This window comes from Aulonocara stuartgranti (assembly GCF_965226115.1).
Source record: "Aulonocara stuartgranti genome assembly, chromosome: 5".
NCBI classification, from domain to species: Eukaryota; Metazoa; Chordata; class Actinopteri; order Cichliformes; family Cichlidae; genus Aulonocara; species Aulonocara stuartgranti.
This window is the reverse complement of record NC_138943.1, coordinates 22,332,474-22,357,172: the sequence shown is the minus strand read 5'-3', so window position 1 is coordinate 22,357,172 and position 24,699 is coordinate 22,332,474. Positions and strand designations below refer to the sequence as shown.

The window sequence follows — 24,699 nt, the reverse complement described above, 5'->3', positions numbered from 1 at the left end:
GCTTCTTTGTGGATTTTAGGAAGTCTGTAAATGCAGGGTATGGCATCCCCTGGGTAAAGGCGGTGATATGTAAGGCAGTCAATGATTTTGTCCTTTTCAAAGTCTTGAAATTAGCTCACCCTGGCTGATTGGGACCCACACCCGGTTTCACACCTTGGCTCAGGCGATTAGAGGATCATCAGGGGGTCCTTTTGTCCCTCTGCGGGTGGATACTCCCACTAAGTTTAAATCTGGGACTCTCCACCATTTGACCTTAGAACTGAAGAAGCTTCTCAGATGAGAGGTGAAACGTCTTCAAGCAACTTAAAGAAGTCCAGACGCTTTTCTTTGCAAGCTCCTTTGACTTGGGTCTTTGTGCAGCCCTGAAATCTTTTGTATTTTGACTTTTGTCTTTTAATAACAACACTTTTTAAATGAATATAAAATGTCAAGCATTATGACCTGTACACACAATCACACTCCCCAAACATGCTCTATACCCAGGTTCAGGTACCCTTGCCCCCAGTGGGGAAAACTGCACCTAGACCCAGGAGATGTTCCCCCTTCCCCCTTCCCCCCCCCCCCCCCCCCCCCCCCCCACCACAGGGAAAAGGGTAACACTACCTGGCTCTGGGTGCAGTTCCCCCCTCCAGGGGCAAGGGTACCTAGACCCGGTTTGTAGAGTACGCTTGGGGAGTGTGATCGTGTGTACAGCGTCTCTTTATGTCTGTCTCCACGTTGGTTGAGTGTGGAGTAAGTGTATATGAGAGCATGAGGGTGGGAATGGATGTTTGTATCTGTGTGTACCTGTATGTCTGTGTCTATATGTCAGGTTGGGTGTCAGGTGCCACCTCTCTGGGGACATCTCAGGCCCTCCAAGGTTTGGAGGCCTATCTTCCTACCACCACTTCCCCTGCCAGTGGCGGACTCCCTCAGACATCGGTGCGTTGGTGGTTCTTTGTGTCCGGGGATGGGCGTCCAGGTACACACCGGCTCACTCCTTGGCGGCCGCTTATCGGGGCCTGGAGCCTGGGGCTCGCTCGGGCCACTTCGGAGGTGGGGTGTCCCCGGCCTCTCGGCCTGGGGCTCGGTCACTCAGGCACGGCTGGCTGCCGGCGGAGCTCACGGGCGCGTCACTGCAACTCCCCCTGGTTTCTGCTCCGCGGCTGCTGAGTGAGCCCTCATCTGGGACTCTCCTCAGCTCTTTCTGGGACAGTGGCGCGGCTGCCCCTCTGTTGGTCTTCCTTGGTCTCTTGTGTTCTGGGGGCCTCTGGATGTCTGGAGTTTTGATCTCCTCCATACCTGCTTCATGCCCTGGAGGACGGGGCTGTGGCCCCCCCACACCCTCTAGCAGATCATTACATGAAGGAACCTTTAAAAAAAAAAAACAAGCGCGTCCATGCTCACAGGTGTACACACGGGTGACCACACCCACAAACTACACCCTTTTTGGCTCCTACCTCAAAGCACACTGTGTTCTGTTGATCTTATGTGCTGCACAATAATGTTTAATATTTAGTATTTACTGTCATATTCCCATATATCATTGTCCATCCATCCATCCATCCATCCATCCATCCATCCATCCATCCATCCATCTTCATCCGCTTTATCCGGGGCTGGGTCGCGGGGGCAGCAGCCTAAGCAAAGAGGCCCAGACCTCCCTCTCCCCAGCCACCTCCTCCAGCTTATCCGGGGGAATACCAAGGCGTTCCCAGGCCAGCCGAGAGATATAATCTCTCCAGCGTGTCCTGGGTCTGCCCCGGGGCCTCCTCCCGGTGGGACATGCCTGGAACACCTCACCCAGGAGGCGCCCAGGGGGCATCCTTGTCAGATGCCCGAACCACCTCAGCTGGCTCCTTTCGATGTGGAGCAGCAGCTGCTCTACTCTGAGCCCCTCCCGGATGGCCGAACTTCTCACCCTATCTCTAAGGGAGAGGCCAGCCACCCTTCGGAGGAAGCTCATTTCTGCCGCTTGTATCCGCGATCTCGTTCTTTCGGTCACTACCCACAGCTCGTGGCCATAGGTGAGGGTAGGGACGTAGATCGACCGGTAAATTGAGAGCTTCGCTTTTACACTCAGCTCCCTCTTCACCACGACGGACCGGTGCAGCGTCTGCATTACTGCAGCTGCAGCCCCAATCCGTCTGTCGATCTCCGGCTCCCTTCTCCCATCACTCGCGAACAAGACCCTGAGATACTTGAACTCCTCCACTTGGGGCAGGAACTCATCCCCGACCCGGAGTGGGCACTCCACCCTTTTCCGGGTGAGAACCATGGCCTCAGATTTGGAGGTGCTGATCCTCATTCCCGCTGCTTCACACTCGGCTGCGAACCGTTCCAGTGCGAGCTGGAAGCCTTCACCCGATGAAGCCAACAGAACCACATCATCTGCAAAAATCAGAGATGAGATTCTGAGGCCACCAAAGCGAAAGCCCTCCGCCACTTGGCTGCGCCTAGAAATTCTGTCCATAAAAATTATGAACAGAACCGGAGACAAAGGGCAGCCCTGGCGGAGCCCATCACCCACCGGGAACGAGTCCGACTTATTGCCGGCAATGCGAACCAAGCTCTTGCAACGGTTGTATAGGGATCGAATGGCCCGTAGCAATGGGCCAGACACCCCATATTCCCGCAACACCTCCCACAGGACACCCCGAGGGACACGGTCGAATGCCTTCTCCAAGTCCACAAAACACATGTAGACTGGTTGGGCAAACTCCCATGCATCCTCAAGTATCCTGGAGAGGATAAAGAGCTGGTCCAGTGTTCCGCGACCAGGACGAAAACCGCATTCATATACTGAAGTGCTGGCGGAGCGCTGCTGACGTCGACTGAGAAAATTGTCAGGCGGTGGAAGGAATACTTCGAGGACCTCCTTAATCCCACTGACACGTCTTCCGAGGAGGAAGCAGAGTCTGGGGATGAGGGGAATGACCCGCCAATTTCCGGGGGCGAGGTCACTGAGGTCACTCTTTGGTGGCAGAGCCCCTGGTGTTGATGAGGTCCGCCCCGAGTTCCTGAAGGCTCTGGACGTTGTAGGGCTGTCCTGGTTGACACGCCTCTGCAATGTTGCGTGGAGATCAGGGGCAGTACCTGTGGACTGGCAGACCGGGGTGGTGGTCCCCATCTTTAAGAAGGGGGACCGGAGGGTGTGTTCCAACTACAGGGGAATCACACTCCTCAGCCTCCCTGGGAAAGTCTATGCCAGGGTGCTGGAAAGGAGAGTTCGTCCGTTAGTCGAACCTCGGATACATATATCATTGTGATGTTGTTTATTCTATTACTCTTGTTCTCTTCTGCTTGTTTTCTTTTTTCTTTCTCAGCAGGTGATCCAGGTGATTGATATATGCATTTTTTTTTCTTTTTCTTTTTTTTTTTCCTGCTCATTCTGTTGGTTTTTGTTTTTTGCCCTTCTCCCCCGTCCCTCTTCTCAGCTGTTTCTCTTTCCCTCTTTCTCTCTCCCCTTCTTTCCCCCAGTCAAGTCTGTCCCGTATTCAGTAAGTGAAAATAAAATGAACAATAAAAGGTGAATCAAATGGACCATTACGGCAAGGCTGGGATGGTCAATTTGGTAAAGTAAATCCGTTGGGCATCTTTCTTTGCCTTTAGACAACAATTCTGATGGCAAAAGAGCCAAACGGGACAGGCAAAAAAAAAAAAAGAAGAAGAAGTCCAGACGCTTTTCTTTGCAAGCTCCTTGACTACGATGACCTGGATGACTGAGAACCTTCACAGACAAAGCCCCCAGTGTTTCATTATGCACTTTGTAACATTGCTGTTAAGGACTTTAGACAATTAATGTTTGTTAGTATTATAATAAGTAAGTAAAGTTAATTTATTAAGCATTTTCCACAGACAAACAGTCACAAAGTGCTGCACACAAAAAGCATAAAATAAACAAGAGCATTACCTGGCATAACAGCCAGTTAAAAAGATACAATTAGAGACAATAAATAATCTGAAAAAATCTTTCAATAGAAATCCCGTTTTTAAAAAAAGTCAGAGAAACAGCATAGTTACAGCTGTTCCACCGCTTCTGTCAGAGATCGGAGGTGAATAGAAAAACTGTCTCCAGGACATCGTATTGAAAGGTGTCAGACTTAATTTTCATACTGCCAAGTCAAAACCATGTTTCATGTGAAATAAACACAAGCTTTCGGGAACCCTCTGTGGTGCACAGTGGAAACAATATTCAGAAACTCTCCTTTTTGTCCTTTTGTCCTTTTACTGCCACACAGTGGAAAAGTCTTACTTAAGAACAGGATTTGCTTAATAATACATGTCATATATGTTAAAAACATCCTCTTTATTAACTGCCACAACTTCCCCCCCCCACAACTTTGTTGCAATTCTGACGTCACAGACAATTTCAGTAGTTGTTCTGCATTTTCTCGTGACTCACTGCTTACTGCTCTGTGTGTATGTTGCATTTGAGACCTCATAAAATGGTCTCTATTTACAGAAACAGGAAACTATAAAGGGACAAATTTGTGGTTTGGCGGTAACACTTTTATCTGTCTGTTACTAACCTGCAGATGCAAAGGAGATGCATTTGTCAGTATGCAGCTTTGGACAGTGTTTCCTGTCCAAAGCAAAGTAGAAAATTAATTTAAATACTTCAGATTGGACTGGACTATTTAGGACTCAGATTGTTATACATTTTTCAAGGGATTCCATTTTCATTACTTGTATCAAATGCTGTTTCGTCCCTTGAGTTGCTCTGTCATGCCTTTACTGAAGTCACCATCATTTGCTGCCTGTTTTTGGTTCTTAGCATCTTTTGTCTGTTTCAGTTGTCATGAAATGACAAGGGAGCGACTCACCTGATCATTAAACTCCACGTCGGTCTTCTAAAAGCAGACAGCTGTGCATAAAAATGTAATCCATAAAATAATGCAGTACCTTTTGATTGAAGTACTGTGAAAATACTGTGATAATGATCAAAATATTTCATGCCATGCACACATAACTCATAGATAGATGAGAAATTTTTTTGGACATCTAATTATTACATCAGAAATTAGGAAAATGGAAAAATACACTCAATCTTGCTTCCCAAATTTAGACAGTGGAAATTCCCTGCTTCAAATCACTTCACAGTGTAACAGGTACTTAAGCAACACAGAGGAGACACATGCTCACAGTGGCATCAGCAGAAAGAGAAACATTCAGTGTGGCGGTGCACTGCAAAGAATTACTCGGCTACATGTTAACAGTCAGAACGGGGACCACAAGTATTTAAAGGTGAGAACTTTTTTCTTCTCTCATGATTTTCCTTGATTATTGGTAATGACTGTTTATGATCATCTTTAACTACTGAAGTGTTTTTTTATGTTAAGTCTTATTTTTGGATCAGTTACATTTTAGCTTAATTAAATGCAGTTTTTCCGCCATAACATCTAAGTAGAAGTTTTAAATTTGAGTTCAGCTGAAAGGCAATTTAAGGGTTGCATTAAGTGAGCTGAACTTGACTAACAGAAAACAAAACCAGTTTCTACTTCATTTTGGTTAACACTGTTGACATTTTCAGGTGACAGCGTTTGATTAAATCAGCCAAAGCAGTAAATTATGTTTACTAAATTAATTGATCATTAAATGCAAGATTTTCCTAAAACTACAAAGATCAAAGCACAAGAAATATAATCACACAGTGACACAAATGAATAACTAAGACAGAAACTCAAAGTTTTCATGTTGTAAACGACTTGCTCTTTTGCCCTGTAACAGGGTGGACCCTGGGCTATACATAACCTCATAAAATATCTTTGATCAAGTGTTCCTGCATTTCAGCAACTGCATTTCATTGCCTTGTACTTGTGACATGTGCAATGACAATAAAGTTGAATTCTATTCTATTCCTGCTCTTCACAACAAAGTAAATGAGCGGTGTTTCTAAAAAAGGAAGTGGTTAACTGTGTAATCCACCTGTAGCTTCCCTTTTAACTTTCAGTAAGCACAGTGCAAAGACATTAACCAGTGTTTTGATTCCTGTTTAGTTGACAGAATAATGATGAATCAAACAAACCACACCGAGGATGTCTTCTCCTGCTACAGTCCTTCTGTTGAAATCTACCGGTACTTCGCTGTGCTGTGGGGATGTGCTGTAACCATCACGGGTACGGTCGGGAATCTGATGACCGTTCTGGCTTTCGTTTTAGACCCACGTCTGAGGACTCGCTTCAATGTGCTCATTGTCAACCTGGCTGTCGCTGATCTCTTGTACTGCACCATCCTGCAGCCCATCTCCGTCGACTCCTATCTACACCTCAGGTGGCGCAGTGGTCATCTGTGGTGCAGAATCTTCGGCCTGCTCCTCTTCCTTTCCAACTCTGTCTCCATCATTACCCTCTGCCTGGTAGCAGTGGGCAGATATCTCCTGGTCGCAAAGAGAGCTGTGTTTGACCGTGTTTTTTCTAACCACGGTCTTACTTTACTCATCATCTTTGCGTGGGCGCTCGGCCTGGTCAGCTTTGGTCCACTCTGGTCTGTCTATGTGTTTGTGCCACAGGTGTGCACATGCAGCTTCCATCGTACCGAGGGTCGTCCTTACACCACCATCCTGCTATTTTTTTATTTTTTTATTGGTCTGGGCTTTGTTGGTGCATTCTACCTGCTCATTTACAAAAAAGTTCAGGCTGCATCACAGGCTCTGCTCCGCTACAGACTCAGCCGCCGGTCATCCAAGACAAAACCAGCAAATTCAGTTCAAGCGACCGACGACAGCGGTGTGGAGAGCGGCATAAAGACATGCACCTCTGATCTGAGCAGCCATGAAATATCCCAAAACATGGATGTGAAAAATCAAAATGTGACCTGTGAAAAGTCTTCCTTTTCCACCACAAGCAATGACACAGCATTAAATTCATCAGCAGCACAGAAGCCTTCCACTGATATCATCGAAAAACCACCTACAACCACACCTGCTAAAACAGCTCACTCATCGCATTCTGCAACCTCAGGGGACGACAGTGAATTCAAGCGTGTGACACGGATGTGCTTCACTGTTTTCCTCTGTTTTGTGTTCTGCTTTGTCCCATTTCTGTTGCTGAACATAGCCGACAAACAGAACCGCGCTCCACAGGTATTGCACATGTTCTGTGCCAATCTCACCTGGCTCAACAGCTGCATTAACCCTGTGCTGTATGCCATCATGAACCGCCAGTTTCGACAGGCCTATCATGTGGTGCTGAGTAAGATGGCGGCTCCCTTTACCCGCCTCTACAGCAGGTAAAACATGCCGCTACTGGATCCTGATTCCTTGGAACTGAAACTTGTCCGACATACAACACTGCTTTTATCACTCTTGTTATTCATGTTACATTACAGCTCTTTAATACGCACAAAAATCTTAACAATTATATTTTTATATGTTGTCATCTTTAGAGGGATGTTTCACAGTGTTCTGTACTTTGTATATACCCAAACCAGAACATGTGTTTTTGTTATGTAATAAATTATATATTGTAATACATATTACATTGTTGTATTTGTTACACGTCATTATTTTGTGTCACTTACATCATATTTAAAAAACCCTCCAGGATTAAAAAATCAGTGCTGGATATTGCTTTTCAATGCAACACGCCTTATTTCAGCAACTCAGGAACTTAGGACTCTACACTGTGTCTCAATTCTGTACTTCCTTTGCTGATAGTGACTAATGGTAAGAATAGGTCAGGTCATGCAGCCTTTAGGGTAATATGTGGGTGAAACGTGCATGTACAAACATGTTCGGGTTATCAGTATTTTACTCACTTCGGCACAAAGGAAGCTGATGGAAAAAGTGCCAGAAGCAGCAATGGTTAATTCAAATGTGAAAGTTGTGACACAGCACAAGTCAAAGCGTAAAAGCAGTGTATGTGGTGCCTTCCTTGGAAATTATAAGTATAGTATAAAGTATGAACTGCTTAACATGTTTAAGCTTAACAGTAACTACAGTAACTTAACCTTGTAAATCTTATCTTGAGTCAGCCTTGTCATCCAGCTGCTGAAAGTAAGTAAAGCCTGGTTGTAATCTGTGGTGAAAAAGTTTGCTGTTTCCACCTTTAGTGGGAGCAGTTTTCTTGCATATTGTGCTACTTTTGATATTGAAGTGTTTTTTCTGTGACAAGGAAACCATTAACATGGCTCTTGCTCTTGGACATGCTTAACCTTGTCTCCTTGTTAGAGGTGGGTGAATCAATCTAAAATACCAACACTGCCATTGGTATTGGATACTAGATAGACAGACAGATTTTTTGCAGATCTATTTATTACATCAGAAATTAGTAAAATGGAAAAATACACTCAGTCTTGTTTCCCCAAATTTAGATAGCAGAAATCCCCTGCTTCAAATCACTTCACAGGGTACTTAAGCAACACAGAGGAGACACGTACACACAGTAGCATCAGCAGAAAGAGAAACATTCAGTGTTGCAGTGCACGGCAAAGAATTACTCAGCTACATGTAGTCAGAACAGGAACCACAAGTATTTTAAGGTGAGATTTTTTTTTTGTGGTAATGATTTTCCTTGATTACTTGTTTACGATCATCTTTAACTCCTTTAAGTGTTTTTTTTTAAAGTAAGTCTTTCTTTGGCTCACTTACATTACAGCTTCATCAAATGCAGTGTTTCACTAACAGACAGCCAGTGGAAGTTTTAAATTTCAGTTCAGTTGAAAGGCAGTTTAAGGGTTGCATTAAAAAACACACTGATTCTGAATTTTTAGTAAATTGAACAGTAAAACAAAACCAGTTTCTACTTCAACGCATTTGCAGGTGACAGGGTTGGATTAAATCAGCCACGGGAGTAAATCATTTTTAATAAATTGATTGATGATTAAGTGAAAGATTATTCTACAATTACAAAAATCTAAGCACAAAAAATATAGTGTCACACTATATTCATTAACCACAACAAATGACGGATTCTGCTCTTGCTCTTGACGAAGGCAGTCGCACTTTTCTCCTCCTCCTCCTCTCCCTTAGCTTCCCTTCTTAGCCTCTTATGTCCTTGTCTAGTCTCGTGGTTTTTTTGTATTTTCCCTGGAACGTTCTCTCACAGTCTGTTCTTGTCATGGTCCTGGGTCTCCTGACCCAGCGTTTTTAGTTCCTTGTGATGTTTGTATTATTGTACTTGTGTGTGATTTATTCTATGGTTTCTAGTTTTGATCCGTTGCCCTTCATGTCTCTCTGTGTCCCCTCTGTTCTGTGTAAGTCTGTGTCTGCATGTTTGAGTTTCCCTCTGTCGTTTGGTTCATCGAGTCCTCTGCCTCATGGTTTATGTCTCTGTGTTTCTTAGTTGCTGTCTCCACTGTGTCAAGTTCGCGTCTCTGTGTGATCCTTCCTGTTTTACTTTGAAGGTCCGTGTCTTATGTGAATGTGTCCTGCTTTGCTTGTCTGTTGATAGGAGTTATGTGGGTAGTTCAGCTTCACCACTAGGGGGCTGTCTAACCAAATTCAGAATCAGAATCAGAATCAGAAAGGGTTTTATTGCCAAATGTTGAGCAGGTTTACAACATTAGGAAATTGCTGCGGTGCTTCAGTGCAAACATACTGTCATAAATTGCGCTTAAATAGACATGAAAAAATAAAAGTAAGAATAAGAATTAAAAGTGCTACGTAGAAAGATATATACATGAGTGCAGGTGGTGATCAGTGCCAAAACATGGAATGATGCAGTGAACACAGCGTAGGGTCATGTGTTAGTGGTGGGAACAGTCGTACGTTTATTGTTCATGTGTCCAACAGCAGAGGGGAAGAAACTGTTCTTATGGCGAGAGGTTCTGGTGCGAATGGACCGGAGCCTCCTGCCTGAGGGGAGCAGGTCAAACAGACCGTGTCCAGGGTGAGAAGGGTCAGCTGAGATCCGAGCTGCACGCCGCAGTGTCCTGGAGGTGTACAGGTCCTGCAGAGATGGGAGTCTACAGCCAATCACCTTCTCAGCAGAGCGCACAACACGCTGCAGTCTCTGTTTGTCCCTGATAGTGGCTCCAGCGTACCACACGGTGATGGAGGAGGTGAGGATGGACTCGATGATTGCGGTGTAGAATTGCATCATCGTCTGTGTTGGCAGGTTGAATCTCTTCAGCTGCCTCAGGAAGTACATCCTCTGCTGGGCTTTCTTGATGACGGAGGTGATGGTGGGCTCCCACTTCAGGTCCTGGGTGATGGTGGTACCCAGGAAGCGGAATGAGTCCACAGAGGTGATGGGGGTGTCAGTCAGGATGATGGGGGGGAGTGGGGCTGTGTGCTTCCTGAAGTCCACAACAATCTCCACTGTCTTCTGGGCATTCAGCACCAGGTTGTTGTGGCTGCACCAAGACACCAGACGTTCAACCTCCCTCCTGTAGGCAGACTCATCCCCGTCCGAGATGAGCCCAATAACGGTGGTGTCATCTGCAAACTTGATTAGCTTGACAGACTGGTGGGTGGAGGTGCAGCAGTTGGTGTACAGGGAGAAGAGCAGAGGAGAAAGAACACAGCCCTGAGGGGAGCCGGTGCTGATGGTCCGAGAGTCCGAGACATTCTTTCCCAGCCTCACATGCTGCTTCCTGTCCGTCAGGAAGTCAGTGATCCACCGGCAGATGGGATCAGGCACATTCATCTGGGAAAGCTTGTCTCGGAGATGGTCTGGAAGGATGGTGTTGAAGGCAGAGCTGAAGTCCACAAACAGGATCCTGGCGTAGGTTCCTGGGGAGTCCAGATGCTGCAGGATGAAGTGTAGGGCCATGTTGATGGCGTCGTCTACAGACCTGTTGGCTCTGTATGCAAACTGCAGGGGGTCCAGGAGGGGGGCCGTGAGGGTCTTGAGATGGGAGAGAACTAGGCGCTCAAATGACTTCATGACCACAGATGTCAGAGCCACGGGTCTGTAGTCATTTAGTCCAGTGATCCTAGGTTTGTGATATATAAATTGTGATATATACTGTGTCGTAGAAGCAGCGGCAGGTTATGTTTGCGTGCATGGATGTGAGCCACGTTAAAATAAAGAAGCTTGCTCACTACTACTGATGTTTTATTGAAAACACGACATCGTCAGTCCTGATTTCTCCCAGCTGTGCCCTCCTTCTGTGTCTCATTCCCCTCGTTACTCCCCAGTGTATTTAAACCCTGTGTTTCTCTGAGTCAGTGTTGTGTTGTCCCTCATGCTGTGTGGATCTCCCTGTGTCTCCTTGTCTCCCTCCTTGTGAGTTTTAGTTTGTTGGTCCCAGTTTAGATTAGTTTAGTTTGTATGTTTTTCCCCTGCCAGCAAATAAAGCTGTGTTTTGAGTTCACCCCCCCCCCCCCCCCCCCCCCCCCCCCCCGAGTCTGTGAGTCCTGCATTTGGGTCCAACTCCTGCCTGCCGCACAGCGATTCATGACAGTTCTCTAAAACCTAAAAGAGGAATTATGGATTGGATCAACTGGTCCTTAAATGCAATTAGCACCCCTTTCTCAACGAGAAGTTTGGGCTTGGGTGAGCCTGAGTGCTGAAGATATCTACCTATTCGGAACCATGGTAACAGGGTTCTGGCGGATCGGAGCTGGCTTGGCCCTGACTTATCGAAGAATTAAGGAAGCGGAACCTGTTGTTCAAACCCCCACAAGGCTGCCCGCTGGGATTGAAACAATGGGAGAGGCGTGAGTTTCTCAAAATGGGTTTGAGTGCAGCACGGATAAGATCTTGGAAAGGCTACGGCTGCTATAAATACTCATAAGATCTCTGACTGCAGACTGGATTACACCTCGGAAGGGTTAGCTCGGAATCTCTGTGCGCAAATTGGATGACATCTCGGGGAGACGCACTGCCGTGAGTTCTCAGAATCTGCTCCTTGAGCACAAGAAATGACAACATCACAGAACGACTGTGTTTAGTCTGTTCCTTCCCATTCCATGCAAGGCCACCTGGGTTGGCTGGAAGACTGTTTACTTAGCCTAGCAGGGCGAAGGACACTGTCTCAGCTGAACTCTGGACACGCACACACATACATATACACTGATATGCACACACCCATCATTTTTTTTCTGTTCTCAAACTGATCTCCCTGTTGGAGCTCAGTCTGTGGGGGAGTTATTTTTTTTTCTCCTTATCTTTCCTCATGTGGTGCATTTTTCCATTGTTATACCTCTCTGACCTGTCTTCCCCATGTGATGTTTTGTGTAATGTATGTATGGTCGGAGGGTAAGATGGCGCAGCCATTGCGTGCAATAGGTCGGCAGCCTTATGAAATTTCCCCTTGTGGGACTAATAAAGGTATATCAAATCAAATAAAACAGAAACTCAAAGCTTTCATGTTGTAAACAACTTGCCCCTGTAACAGGGTGGACACTGAGCTATACAGAACTACTATTGAAAGTACAGGAAGTAGCAGGGTGACACTAATTCATGCCATTTCTTTTTTTGTTAAACAAAAATATTTAATCTATTATCACTAGACATAGCTTGTAAATCTTATCTAGAGTCAGCCTTGTGAACCAGCCTTTGTTTCTAACCTCTAAGTTCAGTATGTAGCCCACTGAATTGTGTTTTGTTTTGTTTTTTTGTTTTTTGAATTGTGTTAAATAAATTTCCCTTAGTTATTTTGGAAAATTCACAATACAAAAACATTCACAATATCACAACTATTTTATTTATTGCTTTAAAGTGCTTTAGAGACAAGCACATTTACACTCCAGGTCTCCAAAAAAAACTAGTTTCAATTTTCTGACCAGTTATGGATTTATTAAGAAAATTACTCACATATAATTAAATTATCAGCTCCATCACTGATTTTTTCTTTCAGCTTTATTAGTGAAATTTTCTCTCTCTCTCCCTTACTCTATGTGCAGTCGATGGATCACAGCTGTGATCTGTGAAATAACCCAAAAACAACCCAAAACACCTTGAAATTATCACAAGGGGAACAGAAACATGGTAAACAGTTTCACTTATTGGTTGCAGGCACGTGCTGCTAGTGGTGACCTATACTGAGCCTCTTCGCTGAGATTTGCATCAGTTTTGCCCTTAAACAAGTTATGCACTGTTATGCAACAGTCTGTGGCACCTCGGACTAACCAAGCAACCTGGGGGAGGGTTTCAGCCACTGAGTATGAGTCTCAAGATGACAATCAGAAAGGTAAATTTGGTGTTAGCATCCTTAAAATCTCTCCAGCAAAATAATGAAAAATTACATCTCAACAAGGACATGTTTCTTTAGGCATTAAGCGATCAACTCAGTCACATTTGAGGTTTACTAATGGGAAAGTAGAAAAGAAAATAATATTTCAATGTGACACTTGCAATTCTCAAGAAGTAAATATTCATTCTCTTTTTTGGGATAATTCATGGTTGATTGGCCATGTAACTAATTTTGAACTTTGCAACCTGAAATTAGAAAAAACAAGTATTCACTGACCTTTCTCCTTTGTTTCGGGGCTTTCTGTCATTGAAATATCTGTTTCTTAAGTCAACTAGCTTCCTACTTACTACAAAAGGCAGCGTCATAGGTGAAAGATGAAGCCAACCCTGTGACACGTACTGCAGCTCCTCTAGCTGCCTCTAGATTGTAAGCTATTCCAGAGAAAGTGACTTTTTCAGATTCCTCCTCCTCATATTCATGAGTCTCTCTTAATTGTGTCTATATACAGAGCATTGTTAAATTGCATAAACAGACAGCCAAACAATTTTGTGCTCTAGTGATTAAAATGTAAGTACCAATTAGCAGGCATGTGTGATGCAACTAAAAGCCAGCTAATGACTGAGGGCTTCACCCGTTGTTCAAATATGGCTGCAACAAACTAACATGACAGCATGACTTTCATGTCCAGCCTGTTTCTGTGCAAAAAAAAAAGTTCTATCAGCAGAAAATCATCATAATGGTCAAAATATTAGTTCTAGTCCACAATTTTTACAGGTAATGAGGTGCAGGCTAAAAATATAAAACCAGTTTCCTACATTTGTCAATGTACAATTTGTGTTAATAATCAAACCACACATTTCTTCTTTACTGGTGCTTTTATTGTGACTTAAATGACAGTGTTACTATAAAAGGACAAACTAAAACAGGAAGTGTGATGTTCACGTGAATTTTATCACGTTGTATGTGCCAATATTAAAACAATAACAAAGGGTTCAAAATAAACAAAGATATAATAAATTATGTGCAGTCTATGCAGTAATAGCTCATACAAACCTTTCCCGCCTCCTTACCTGGTCAGTTTTTAAGCATGATTTAGACTTTATGCCTAATCTTAAAATAATAAAGTATGGACTGATATGAGTGCGGCTCATTCAATGTTCTTACGTGTATCTCTTCATATAGCAGTAAAAATAGTTTAGGATTCACAGGGATGCTCTATAAATTTATACAGTGAACAAAAACATCAGTTATGTGTGATTTTCAGGGTCATCAGATGGGCTGTTGAGCATCTCACATGAAAACGGAATTAAAAGCAAACTATTTCATTTATGCTGGATTTGCCACGTGTGCCACATTTTTCTGATAGAAATGCTGTACTGTGTGTAAAGCTAACAAGTGCATTATGTATAGTGATATGGTTGAATACAAACAGAAGCTAAGGGAAGCTGCCACAGGACTGTGGGAGCAGACAGTTAAATCCTTGAAGGCTGAAATCAGGCAGAGATTGGTCATCTTGCAGGAGGTCGTTGTCAAAAAGGTTTGGATTGTTGAGATACATCAGCAGATCCTGCGGTGGTTCTGGGTCTTCAACAGAGCCATTCATCATGGGATCAGGGTCATAAGATTCCAGTGGTGGCGTCAGAGGATAAAGATCCCCGTCTTGTTCTAAGAGTGAAGAAGGAAAAAAAAAAGTTGAATCTGTTGTCATCGCTGTGTAGTTTATTTATGCTCTCGCTAGGGAAATGAAACTGAAAAAAACATGCGATTTGCTGTTGAAGCCCAAAGCAGAAAATAGAAAATCACAGGAACTGATTTTGTACAGAACATTTAAATGATGTCTAACTTAGATAGTTTTTTTTTTTTTTACCTCAGAATAGCTCAGTTGAATCGATACTAAATACAAATATCACATGCCCTTTGTAAAGGAATAGTTTATTTTATGGCATATTAGAAAAAACAAAAATGAGCATTTTAACCATCCGTAAAATATTTAAATCTGACTGAAAGTGTCTTTTAAGCTCAATAATTTACATGTTACTGAATAAATAATTAACCCTGTACATAAAAATCCTACACATGACTAAATCTGACTACTACTACACCCTCACCCCCATATTTTTCCGTCATAAAACTCAGACGCGCATAGAAAATACTGTTAATATTATTTTCCCTGTGAACCCAGAATCACGGAAATATTAAAATCCGAGAACATCAAGTCACTTAACGAGTGCAAAACCTCAGAAACTGTGAGAGTTTGACTGCAGCCATGAACAAAGCACTGACGCTATATGAATAAAACTAAATTGAACTGAATTGTTCTATATTACAGCACACACACATTTTCATATCTTAGTCCAGACATCTCATTTACATTACACTTTCCCTAGCCGCTTAGCCTAAACCTAACTATAACAAAACACATTTTGAACCTCAAAAATGCCTTCAAACGCGTGGGGACGGGCATTTTATTAAAGTTAAGCTATCTATGTACATGGTCTAGGACTTTTTTTTTTTCATTTTCCAATTCAAATTATGATTCAACCTCATAGCTGTTTGCCTTCGCTCAAGGCTTAAGTCTTTCTCTAAGGATTTTCTGACGTGTCAATAGAGAAAACAAATGGAAAATTTGCTTCTGAAAGCGGAGCCATTAAAAAAGCGGGCAGTCCCTGTTGCACTCTACAGTTCTCTATGACTTTAACCTTTAAAGCTTGAAGAGATCCAGCATGCATTGCAGATGAACAATTGCAAGTGATGAGAACAGGACTTGTAGGGATCAATGCAAACAGGGCAAAAGCACTTTGAGCAGTGAGGACAGCAGAGAAGGTGACCTCAAAGGGGAGATCGCAAAGATTTAAATCAGGTAAGATTTTTGCTTGTTATGAATGGGATCAAGCAAGGTTTTGATTTGACCAAAAAGTCAAACATAACGTACTGTAAACATTTTTGTAGTAATTAAATGAAGTAAATATAATTTAATTGTGAGTTTTAGAGATGCAAGTATGTATATTACTTCAGTAGTCATTTTAATAGCGACTCCAAGAATGTAATTTAATGTAAAAGGACCAAAAAGCAGCAGGATAATAAAACGTGTTAGTGATTCTATTGCTTGGCCAGAACAAGGCTTTATGGTCACTGCACCATGTGCATGCAGTAAAAGCAGCCAACATTCCCACAAAAGTTCAATTCAAGGATAAAAAATAAATAAATAAATCTTTTAAAAAGCTGTCACCTGACATCTACTATATTCAGACAGCATGCTACGCATTGATTTCATGCACTGCAAGACCATCACAGGGATGGTGACAGAGATTTTTGATGGAAGGTGAGTAATTTGTTTGACAAGGTCTTAAGCTGGATTGGACAGCAAGGAGAGGCATGACTCACCAGCTGCCTCTCCACACAGGCCATTCATTGGCTCCAGGCCTTCACCCTGTGCCATGTCAGAGGGCATGGGTGACCTGGCCTCCAGTGTGTTCCTACATGACCAATGATAAACAGTCATTACAACCATTAGCTCATGACATTAAAAAAAGGTGTGGGCACACCACTTTTTAAGTGAAGTGTATTTAAGTTTGTTGTATTAATGGGATGGGTTTTTTTTTTTTCTTTAATTCCAACAAGCAAGACACTATAAATTAGCCTGAATGTATATGGACCGCATACTTACTCCTTGGAAACAAACACCAGCTTGGTTTTGATGTACTTTATGTATGGACTGTCCTCTGAAACAAAAAGAAAGAGAAATTTGATTTAATGGGTCATCTGCAGGACTAACTTCAATAATATTTTAAATGGTGGCCTTACCTCCACTCTTCTCAGTGTAATACTTTCCAAAAGCCTTATCTTTCGGGGTGTCCGGATACAGGTAGAGTAGAGGATTTTCTGGGACATTTTCAGCTTCTAAGATCTGGTAATTTCGAATGATTTCATGGAAGGGAATCTGGGAAAGGTCAACTTTGGTGAAGGGCTGGACTGTCTTTACATCAGGCTCACCTAAACAGACAGTGGATGATGTATTAAACAGGTTACCCCGGCCACTGTGAAATGCAGCTTAGTTGTATTTCTTTCAGACATACAAGCAAAAAAAACCCAAAACACTCTCACCAGTCACAGTGATCTCCACCCAGGAGAAGGTAATTCCCCCAATGACGCTTTCACTGAAACGCAACAAGAACGTGCCTCTCTTTTTCTTCTTCAAGAGAGATTTCTCTTTGCCTTTGGTCACAAAACCCATGATGAGCCTGAAGCACAAAAGGAATTTTATTTTAAAAGGCAAACATTTCAGGTTTCACGGAGACTGACGTTATGAGCTAAACTGGACCATGCATATTAGAAACAGAGTTATCCAGATTACAATACTGACAGTGTGGCAAGTGGCTGGATTCTTTTAATCTGCTTAAACATTAACCTGACACTGCTGTCAGACGCTTACTTTTCTTTACATAAAACAGACATTTGTTGATAACATTTGGAGGACAACCTGCAGATTTTTCCAAAAAAGGATAATCCAATATAGTTGTCACGAGTTAAGAGGTACCTATTTGTTCTGTGTGACGTACAAATAATATGGAAGGTACAGTACTGTGCAGAAGTCTTGAGCCACATCTCATTCATTTAGAAAGTCAAAATCCCTTGTTATTTTGTAATTGTGTAAGCTGTCTTGAGCAATAGTTCTCCAGGCTTTCTGAAGGTCTTTCAAAATTTTTATTTGGACACTGGTTTGTTTTTCAGTCATTCTCAGTCCAGTCCTTAAAGTTAACCATGATCAGAGGAATGTTTGTTTTGTTTAACCCATTAAAACTGACCTATGAATCATTCAAGCAAAAAAGCTTCTAAGAATGTATAACAATCATACCCATCCCTCCACAGATCCTCAAGGTATGTTTTCACCATCATCAAAATGCCATCAAACCACACCCAGAAAGTGTCAGGAGTATTCTCCTGTAACACAAACAGCAGAAAATGTCATTTGGACACACTTACAGGCCTATGTTCTCTGCAACGAAATGCTCAGATATATTTAGATGAGATGTAATAATTGTTTTTAGTGGTGAGGCTTAAGGTTAAATTACTCAAGACTTGCAAAGTATGGCTTGAGGGATTACAAAAAAACCAGTAGCTTTTAGGGCTCTTACCTTGGTAAATTTTGACCACGGGACTGTGCAGCTGTCATAGTTTGGCTTTTTGCCTGGAGATTAAAAAAACACGATGGACAATCACAAGCATGCTTACAAGCCACAAAGGACAACGAATTATGTCAGTCTTGTGCTACTATCTATAAATGTAAAGTTTGCAAAATCAAGATACATTTTAACAGTACATGAAAGTAGGTGTTGTCAACAATGAGCAGAATGAAGCAGAAGACGGTGGAAGAATTTACCAAAGAGCTTGTTTGCAATCATTTCCAGCTGAGTGTCATCCAGGCCACGTTTTGTGGCCGAGAGAAACTGCCAGCTCAACATCTCTCCAAACTGAGGCCAAGTAGCTGCAGGAGTGTTGGCGAAGAACATAACATCCTGGGAAAAGCAGACATATGCACATCATATGTACACGATTAATTTAGTCTGGCCCGTAATTGTATTACAAGGGAACTTGAATGCAAAAGCACAGCATGTCTGCCAGTAACAGTGACTTATCACCTTGGGATCCTGACTGAGCATGTTGAACCAGAGGACAGATGCCCAGGCACTTTGCTGCTGGCTGGAGTTTGAGATGATGACCACAGGGAGGGTGGAGGCCTACAAGTGTGTGTGCCATAAAAACATATAGCTTCTACTTAGGTCATAGTTCTGTCACCAAAGCTGCAAATTAATGATTAATTTTTAAACGGAACTAATGTTCTTTATCTGTGATGGCAGCCATATAACATGAAAAACGCAGAAGAAACTCCACCTGCAGCTCAACAGAGAAGCCTTTCAGCTCAAATACAGTGTTGAAGTAGATGATATGCAGCTCCTCTGTAACACTCAGAGAAATCTATAAACAAGAAAGTAACACACAGATCATTATTCCTTTATTATGATGTAACATTAAGAAGAGATGGTATCAGCAGGGTTACCGATATTAACTCACATCACTGACTCCTTTGCCACCACCTCCTGATTTCTGCTCCTTCAGAGTCTACAGACAAATAGTATTTATGAATTAACTAGTAAGAACGCACACACAGTCACTCCCAAATAACAAATAAAAATTCTCACCTGCCAGTAAAGGCTGTATATTGATATAAATGTTATTTTTTGAATTACTTGAGTGTAGCTGATGTATTACATGTTAAATACATTGTTAAATATTTGGTTTTAAACCATTTTTGTGTCACAGTTGTATAAAAGTCTTTGTATCTAATTGCTTATGAATTCATTATTGAATATACCAGATGTCTGAAGTCTGCCACCATGCCTCCATTCGTGCTCTCAGCCATGTTCAAGGCCTTAATTTTAGTCCCCAGGACATTGAAACGTCGATACCTACAAAAGACAGGAGGTTTACTAAAAACAAGTTCACAGCAAATGTCAAAGCTCAACGTGGCTTCTGAAACTTAGATGTAAATGAAAAAAACTTGCCCTTTGATCTGAGGAGCCTCCCTATATTCAAGGGTGAGAAAAAAACACAGCAGACGTGATCACAGGGAGGAATTAGACATCTTTCTCTAATGTTAAATCCTGGAAGTTTGTTTTAAGGGTAATGAAAACAACTAAAGGTCTGAAAGAGAAAACTTACTTGTCCATGGATACATCCACTTTCATGGAGTGGTTCAGTTCCGGAAACTTCACAAGAAGTCTGAAATGGTTAAGTCAGGTGCAAAATGTTAGAGCTTGAGAAATATGAAGATGATGAAGACAAAAATGTAAAAAAAAAACAGGAAACCAGGAATGCTCCCAAGGTCACAGCATGGAAGAAGATGAGATGGCTCTGCAGGAATGCAACAAACTTTCAGACTTACTCGCATTATTTCACAATTGATTCTTTGTTTACATGGTGGAAATAAAGGCCAACAAAACCACTCTCTATACCAGTCTGTTTCTATAAAGATACAGCAGCTTGATATGCACATTATCCTAATAAGTACAGCATAGTACAGTAAGATAAGGGGGGCGCAATGTCAAACATATATTCTTACTTTGTGTAATATGCTGAGATATTTATAATTTATAATTAATTAATTTTTTGTAACTTTGTAATATACTGTATTATTTAATTTGGTTTAGTTAGTAAATGTTCTTACTGTCTTGGAGCACAATAAAGTATTCTGATTCTGACATTATTTACTGTAAGCTCATTAGTGGCTCTACAGGTTTAAACATTTTCCTAAAAAGCAAAAGATCAAAGTTCAATCCCAGGAGGAGACACAAATCCCTCTGGGGTTGTGCCAGCCAGGACACCCAGTGTAAACAAAATCTGCCAAATCAAACATGTGGATTAGGGAGCAGCTGAAAGTAGCTCTCTTATTAATGCAGATAAGTCCATTGAAACACTGCGTGCACGCTGATTTCTGTGCTGGGCACTGACCTGGCTTTGACAGAGAACTGGACATTTGTGCGGAGAACCAAAGATCCTTTCCCCTGAGGCATGGATGGCTGAGTTTCAACCACAAAGGAGCTAAATGTAAACGTAAAAGAAAAAAAGGGAATGTCATTTAATTAACTAAAAAAAACATAAAAGTGAAAGAGAACATCATAGAGTGTCCTAAAAGAAATACCTCTTGAGTAAGTCTCTTAGAAGAGTGTCCACTCTCTTCTGCAGTGTGGGGTTTTGGGCCTTCACAGGGTCATTTTCATAGGACACTTTTCCTACTAGCTCCTCCAACTTAGTAAGAAACTCCCACACCTGGAACAGACACACTGCCACACAGCTGAACCTAGAGATTCAGAAAGAGAATTTATTTTAATTTCATGCAGATTTTAGAGAATGGGGGGATGGACTTTGGAAATACAAATTCAGCTCAAAGAGAATAAACATACCACTTTTCCAGCTGATCCAGGCAAACATTGTCCAGAGCACCAATGCATGCTTTCTGCTGCCTCCTCTGCCACTCCACCAGCTCCTTCTTCACAAGCACATCAATGATGTCCTGAATCCTGTCCAGAATATCATTTAGGCCTGACAACGTGCTCTAAAAAGTGATAAAATGAGATAAGAATGTAAATAATTAAACAACTACAATAAAACATTTAAGAATATATTTAGGAATATTACTGACTCCATACCTTCCTGCAGTTATTCAACTTGTTGACAAGCAACTGAAGCGCTTTAATCTGTTCTTTTTTCCTGGCCTCGTCTACCACAGCTGCTTAAAAGTTTCCATGGTGGGATGAAAATTTCCACATGACAAAGACCAAAACAAAAGAGTACATGTAGCTCTGATTTAAATCTTTTTTAGATTTATTACTAACTCTCACAGACATTAAAGCATGCAAATATAACCAGATTGTTTTCATTTGTTTACCTTCCAACTTCTGGGTTTGGAATTTAAAATCAAACTCATCTTGCTGCTCCTCCAGACATATGATTGTATGTTCCATACACTATAGCACAAAAAAGGAAATGAAAAAACTGCGACATGCTTTATCCATATAATACAAATAATAACACAAAGGAACATAATCTCCACCTGCACTTCATTCCTCAAGCCAGCCAGTTTACGTTCAAGGTCCTGCTGACTGCTTGTCTCCATTGCCTCTGGCTCAACTTGCAAAAGCTGGACCTAAGAATAAACAAAGGTGGAGCTAATACCAAGATCTTATTGTCTTTCAGATGTAATACTGGGTGAAGCTGTCACAAGGGAAATAGTAAGTGAGAGTGTAGTGTAAAAACTGCTGGGGGGAAAATCTTCACGTTTTAGCCCACACAGTGAGTTTCATGGTTCTATTTCGCACACACAGCTCTTTTTAAAAAACTGAATGGAAAAAACTAAAACAGGATAAAAATTTACACTAGGCTCCTTGAAAGTTTGCATTTAATTTTACACTTAAAAGCTGAATTGCAATACTACAAACACAACAGCTAACAATGGAGTCATAACATAAAAAAGCCAAAACATGGCAATACACCAATAGATCATATGATATAATGTTTTCCTGTAAAAAAAAAAATACCACATACAGGTATATCCAAGTGTGCAAGTGTAGTGTTGGGGCACTATTTTTAGCAGAGCATTACCATTTTACAGTACATGCTAAATACCTATGCTTTTCTGGGTTTATTTCTTTTCTTAAGGCACTTAGCTACATTGTTATCAAAAGTGGCTATACATAAAGTTTATTTTTAATTACCACAATGAGACGTTACACCAACCTTTTCAGCCAGTTCAGCGCTCTCCAGGATTTCCTTCTCTTTTTCCAAAAACCAAAGGATGGTGGTTGCCAAAGCACACGGATCATCCACATACCTCTGTAAGAGAGAAATAGCAGAGGCTGGGAGTCACATGTGTTAAAGTATATTATATTACACTGATACAGTATATAGGCCAATCAACTGTGCAGACTTACTGGAGGTCATTAAAAGGCTTTTTTTTACTTTTGTCACTTTTTATAAACCTTTACTGTCATATTATCATTTCTCATCAGCCAATAAAGGATTAATAACAGGTTAATGTTTTCCTATGTCTAAATATCTCTCACTTGGCTAAACAGGAAATTCTGAGCATGTAAACACATAAGCAAATCATGGTAAACGGAGTGGTTGGAATTATGATACTATTATTCAAAATTTGCTTTTCCATTTTAAACCAGAGACGTCACTGGGTTGCTCCTTTACTGGACACACCTGAAAGTTCTGCTTATAGCGCCTAATGTTGTGCTGCAGTAAAAATGACTCCTCCTGGACAAAGCGGCTGTGTTGGATGTCCAGATTCTCAAGCAGGACCTGGAACAGCACCATAGCAAAGGCATGGTCCCGTGCTGCCCGCTGCCTGTAGAAAATGACATAATAAGAGCTTTTCACAGCCATACTCACTTACAGTAATCATTGAAACTCGTTGAATCACAGGGTTCCTTACCACTCCTGCTTCTCTATCCAAGGGGCCAGGTAGTGCCGAACATCCATGGGTAAAGCATCTCTGTCATAGAGCTCGTGTAACTGCTGTCGGTACGCAATAGGAAGCTGTCTCAATCTGTCCCACTGTGCCATCCTAAGGCACACAAACAGCCAGCAATCACATTAAAGGCTGGATTCAAGTCAACGGGAACGAATGTGTATCTATGCCGGGTGTTAACTTGTCATCCTAGAGTGCGACTACTTTATAAACAGTGCCATAAAGAGTATAGTGGGCGAGTTTGTACCAGTATGAAATCAACAGCTGAGCGAACAACAGATGACCGTAGACCAAGTCCTTACTGCATGACGTGAAATCCGTGCACACTGTTTAAGAGCGATACTGAAAATTTAAACTTTATATCTGCAGGTTAGCTAGCTGGCGGAAAAAGTGCCAAGACCACAAATACCCGTCGATAATGACCCGTCGATAATAACACATTTACTCACCTCAGTGCAAGATATCAGTGCGAATCCACTTAGTATACCTTATTAGCTTTCCGCTAGATTAAGACAATGTGCATATCTAGCTCTTCCGTCGAGCTACTTTGGAACGCTGGTAAAACAAAACAACTGTCAAGAGCAACCAAGCGTGTAAAGTGTTTCCCCGTCAAGTCTTTATTTTACTGCTTTTTCATTGGATATCTATTTGTCCCGCCCAAGAAGACCATGACGTCTAAACTCCCGACGCCATTTTGGCTCTGAAAGAATTTCCACCAAAGGCAGTTAAAGAGCCGAAATGTCGCGAGAAGACTCGCAGATTCCTCGTGAGTTCAGACTTAACGCCTGATTGGTTAGTCTGTGGACAGGACCACGCGTTCTGCTGGTTAACGCATCTGTCAATCTCTCGCGTTGCATAGCAGTGAGCAAAATAGAAACTTACGGCCGTGTAACCAAGAGATTTCCCGAGAAATGACGTTTCGAAAGTGACAAAGCCAAAGAGGAGCATGTGACTCACAACAAACCTCAAAACAGGTTGTGTGTCTTCGTAGAATCATCTGAGAAGAAAGCGTTTTTTATTGTATTCCCACGTCGTTTTTATTGTATTCCTTTATGCAAACACAATGAAAATGAAAAAAAGTACCTTTACGTTTATTGGAGTAAAATTCGAAAAGCATGACGTTTTATCCTTCATACCTAGTATTAACAACAACGTTAATACTACTAATAATAATATTAATACTAAGAAGAAGAGTAGTTGGTGTTTTTGTCTACCAGTGAACTAAAACGTTGACACACATGGAAAGTCTCCAGTTCTTTGTGCATATTTTCAGTACAGTAGCTGCTCCCCAGAGCTGGCGTGCAACGAAGTACTTAGAAGTACAAGTACTTCGTTACTGTACTTAACGAGAATTTAGAAAAATCAGCATACACAGACTGTCATTTTGTGCGCAGTTTGTACAGCTTGTTGCTAACTAAAGGTCCAGTGGAGATGAAGAAGAAAGGGTAATATATTAAAGGCAAGAACTGCTCAGAGGTATTTACGCAAGTCCTCATGTGTGTAAATCAGATATTGGGTTTGTGCATGTGACATTATGTTTTTCATACTGTGAAAAGTGCTGAAAAACAAAATCTTTGTGTTTTTAAAGGTTGAAAGAAAATACT

At 41.9% G+C, this 24,699-nt stretch overlaps 2 protein-coding genes across 3 annotated transcripts; one reads left to right on the top strand and one right to left on the bottom strand.

Moving 5' to 3' along the window:
* The first annotated feature begins 5,141 nt into the window (after window positions 1-5,141).
* On the top strand, window positions 5,142-7,316 carry LOC309707512 (G-protein coupled receptor 84-like). The gene is made up of 2 exons (XM_082534884.1): window positions 5,142-5,226; window positions 5,979-7,316. Exon 2 carries the CDS (start codon window positions 5,990-5,992, stop codon window positions 7,211-7,213), a length of 1,224 nt encoding a protein of 407 aa, XP_082391010.1. The 5' UTR covers window positions 5,142-5,226; window positions 5,979-5,989; the 3' UTR covers window positions 7,214-7,316.
* Window positions 7,317-13,918: 6,602 nt separating this feature from the next.
* Window positions 13,919-23,736, bottom strand: stat2 (signal transducer and activator of transcription 2). Of its 2 annotated transcripts, none has more exons than XM_082533292.1 (24): window positions 23,545-23,736; window positions 23,060-23,191; window positions 22,828-22,972; window positions 22,357-22,452; window positions 21,674-21,766; window positions 21,509-21,587; window positions 21,270-21,352; window positions 21,024-21,175; window positions 20,762-20,920; window positions 20,572-20,661; window positions 19,783-19,842; window positions 19,626-19,646; window positions 19,436-19,529; window positions 19,135-19,182; window positions 18,955-19,038; window positions 18,702-18,800; window positions 18,443-18,578; window positions 18,198-18,250; window positions 17,918-18,003; window positions 17,167-17,303; window positions 16,867-17,055; window positions 16,730-16,784; window positions 16,447-16,538; window positions 13,919-14,727 (listed from the first exon to the last, which is right to left on the bottom strand). In XM_082533292.1, exons 2-24 carry the CDS (start codon window positions 23,188-23,190, stop codon window positions 14,498-14,500), a joined length of 2,412 nt encoding a protein of 803 aa, XP_082389418.1. In that variant the 5' UTR covers window position 23,191; window positions 23,545-23,736; the 3' UTR covers window positions 13,919-14,497. The 2 variants fall into 2 exon arrangements, with proteins under 2 accessions (XP_082389418.1, XP_082389419.1); XM_082533293.1 differs by having other exon boundaries at window positions 21,270-21,349; window positions 23,545-23,735.
* Between the last annotated feature and the right edge of the window lie 963 nt (window positions 23,737-24,699).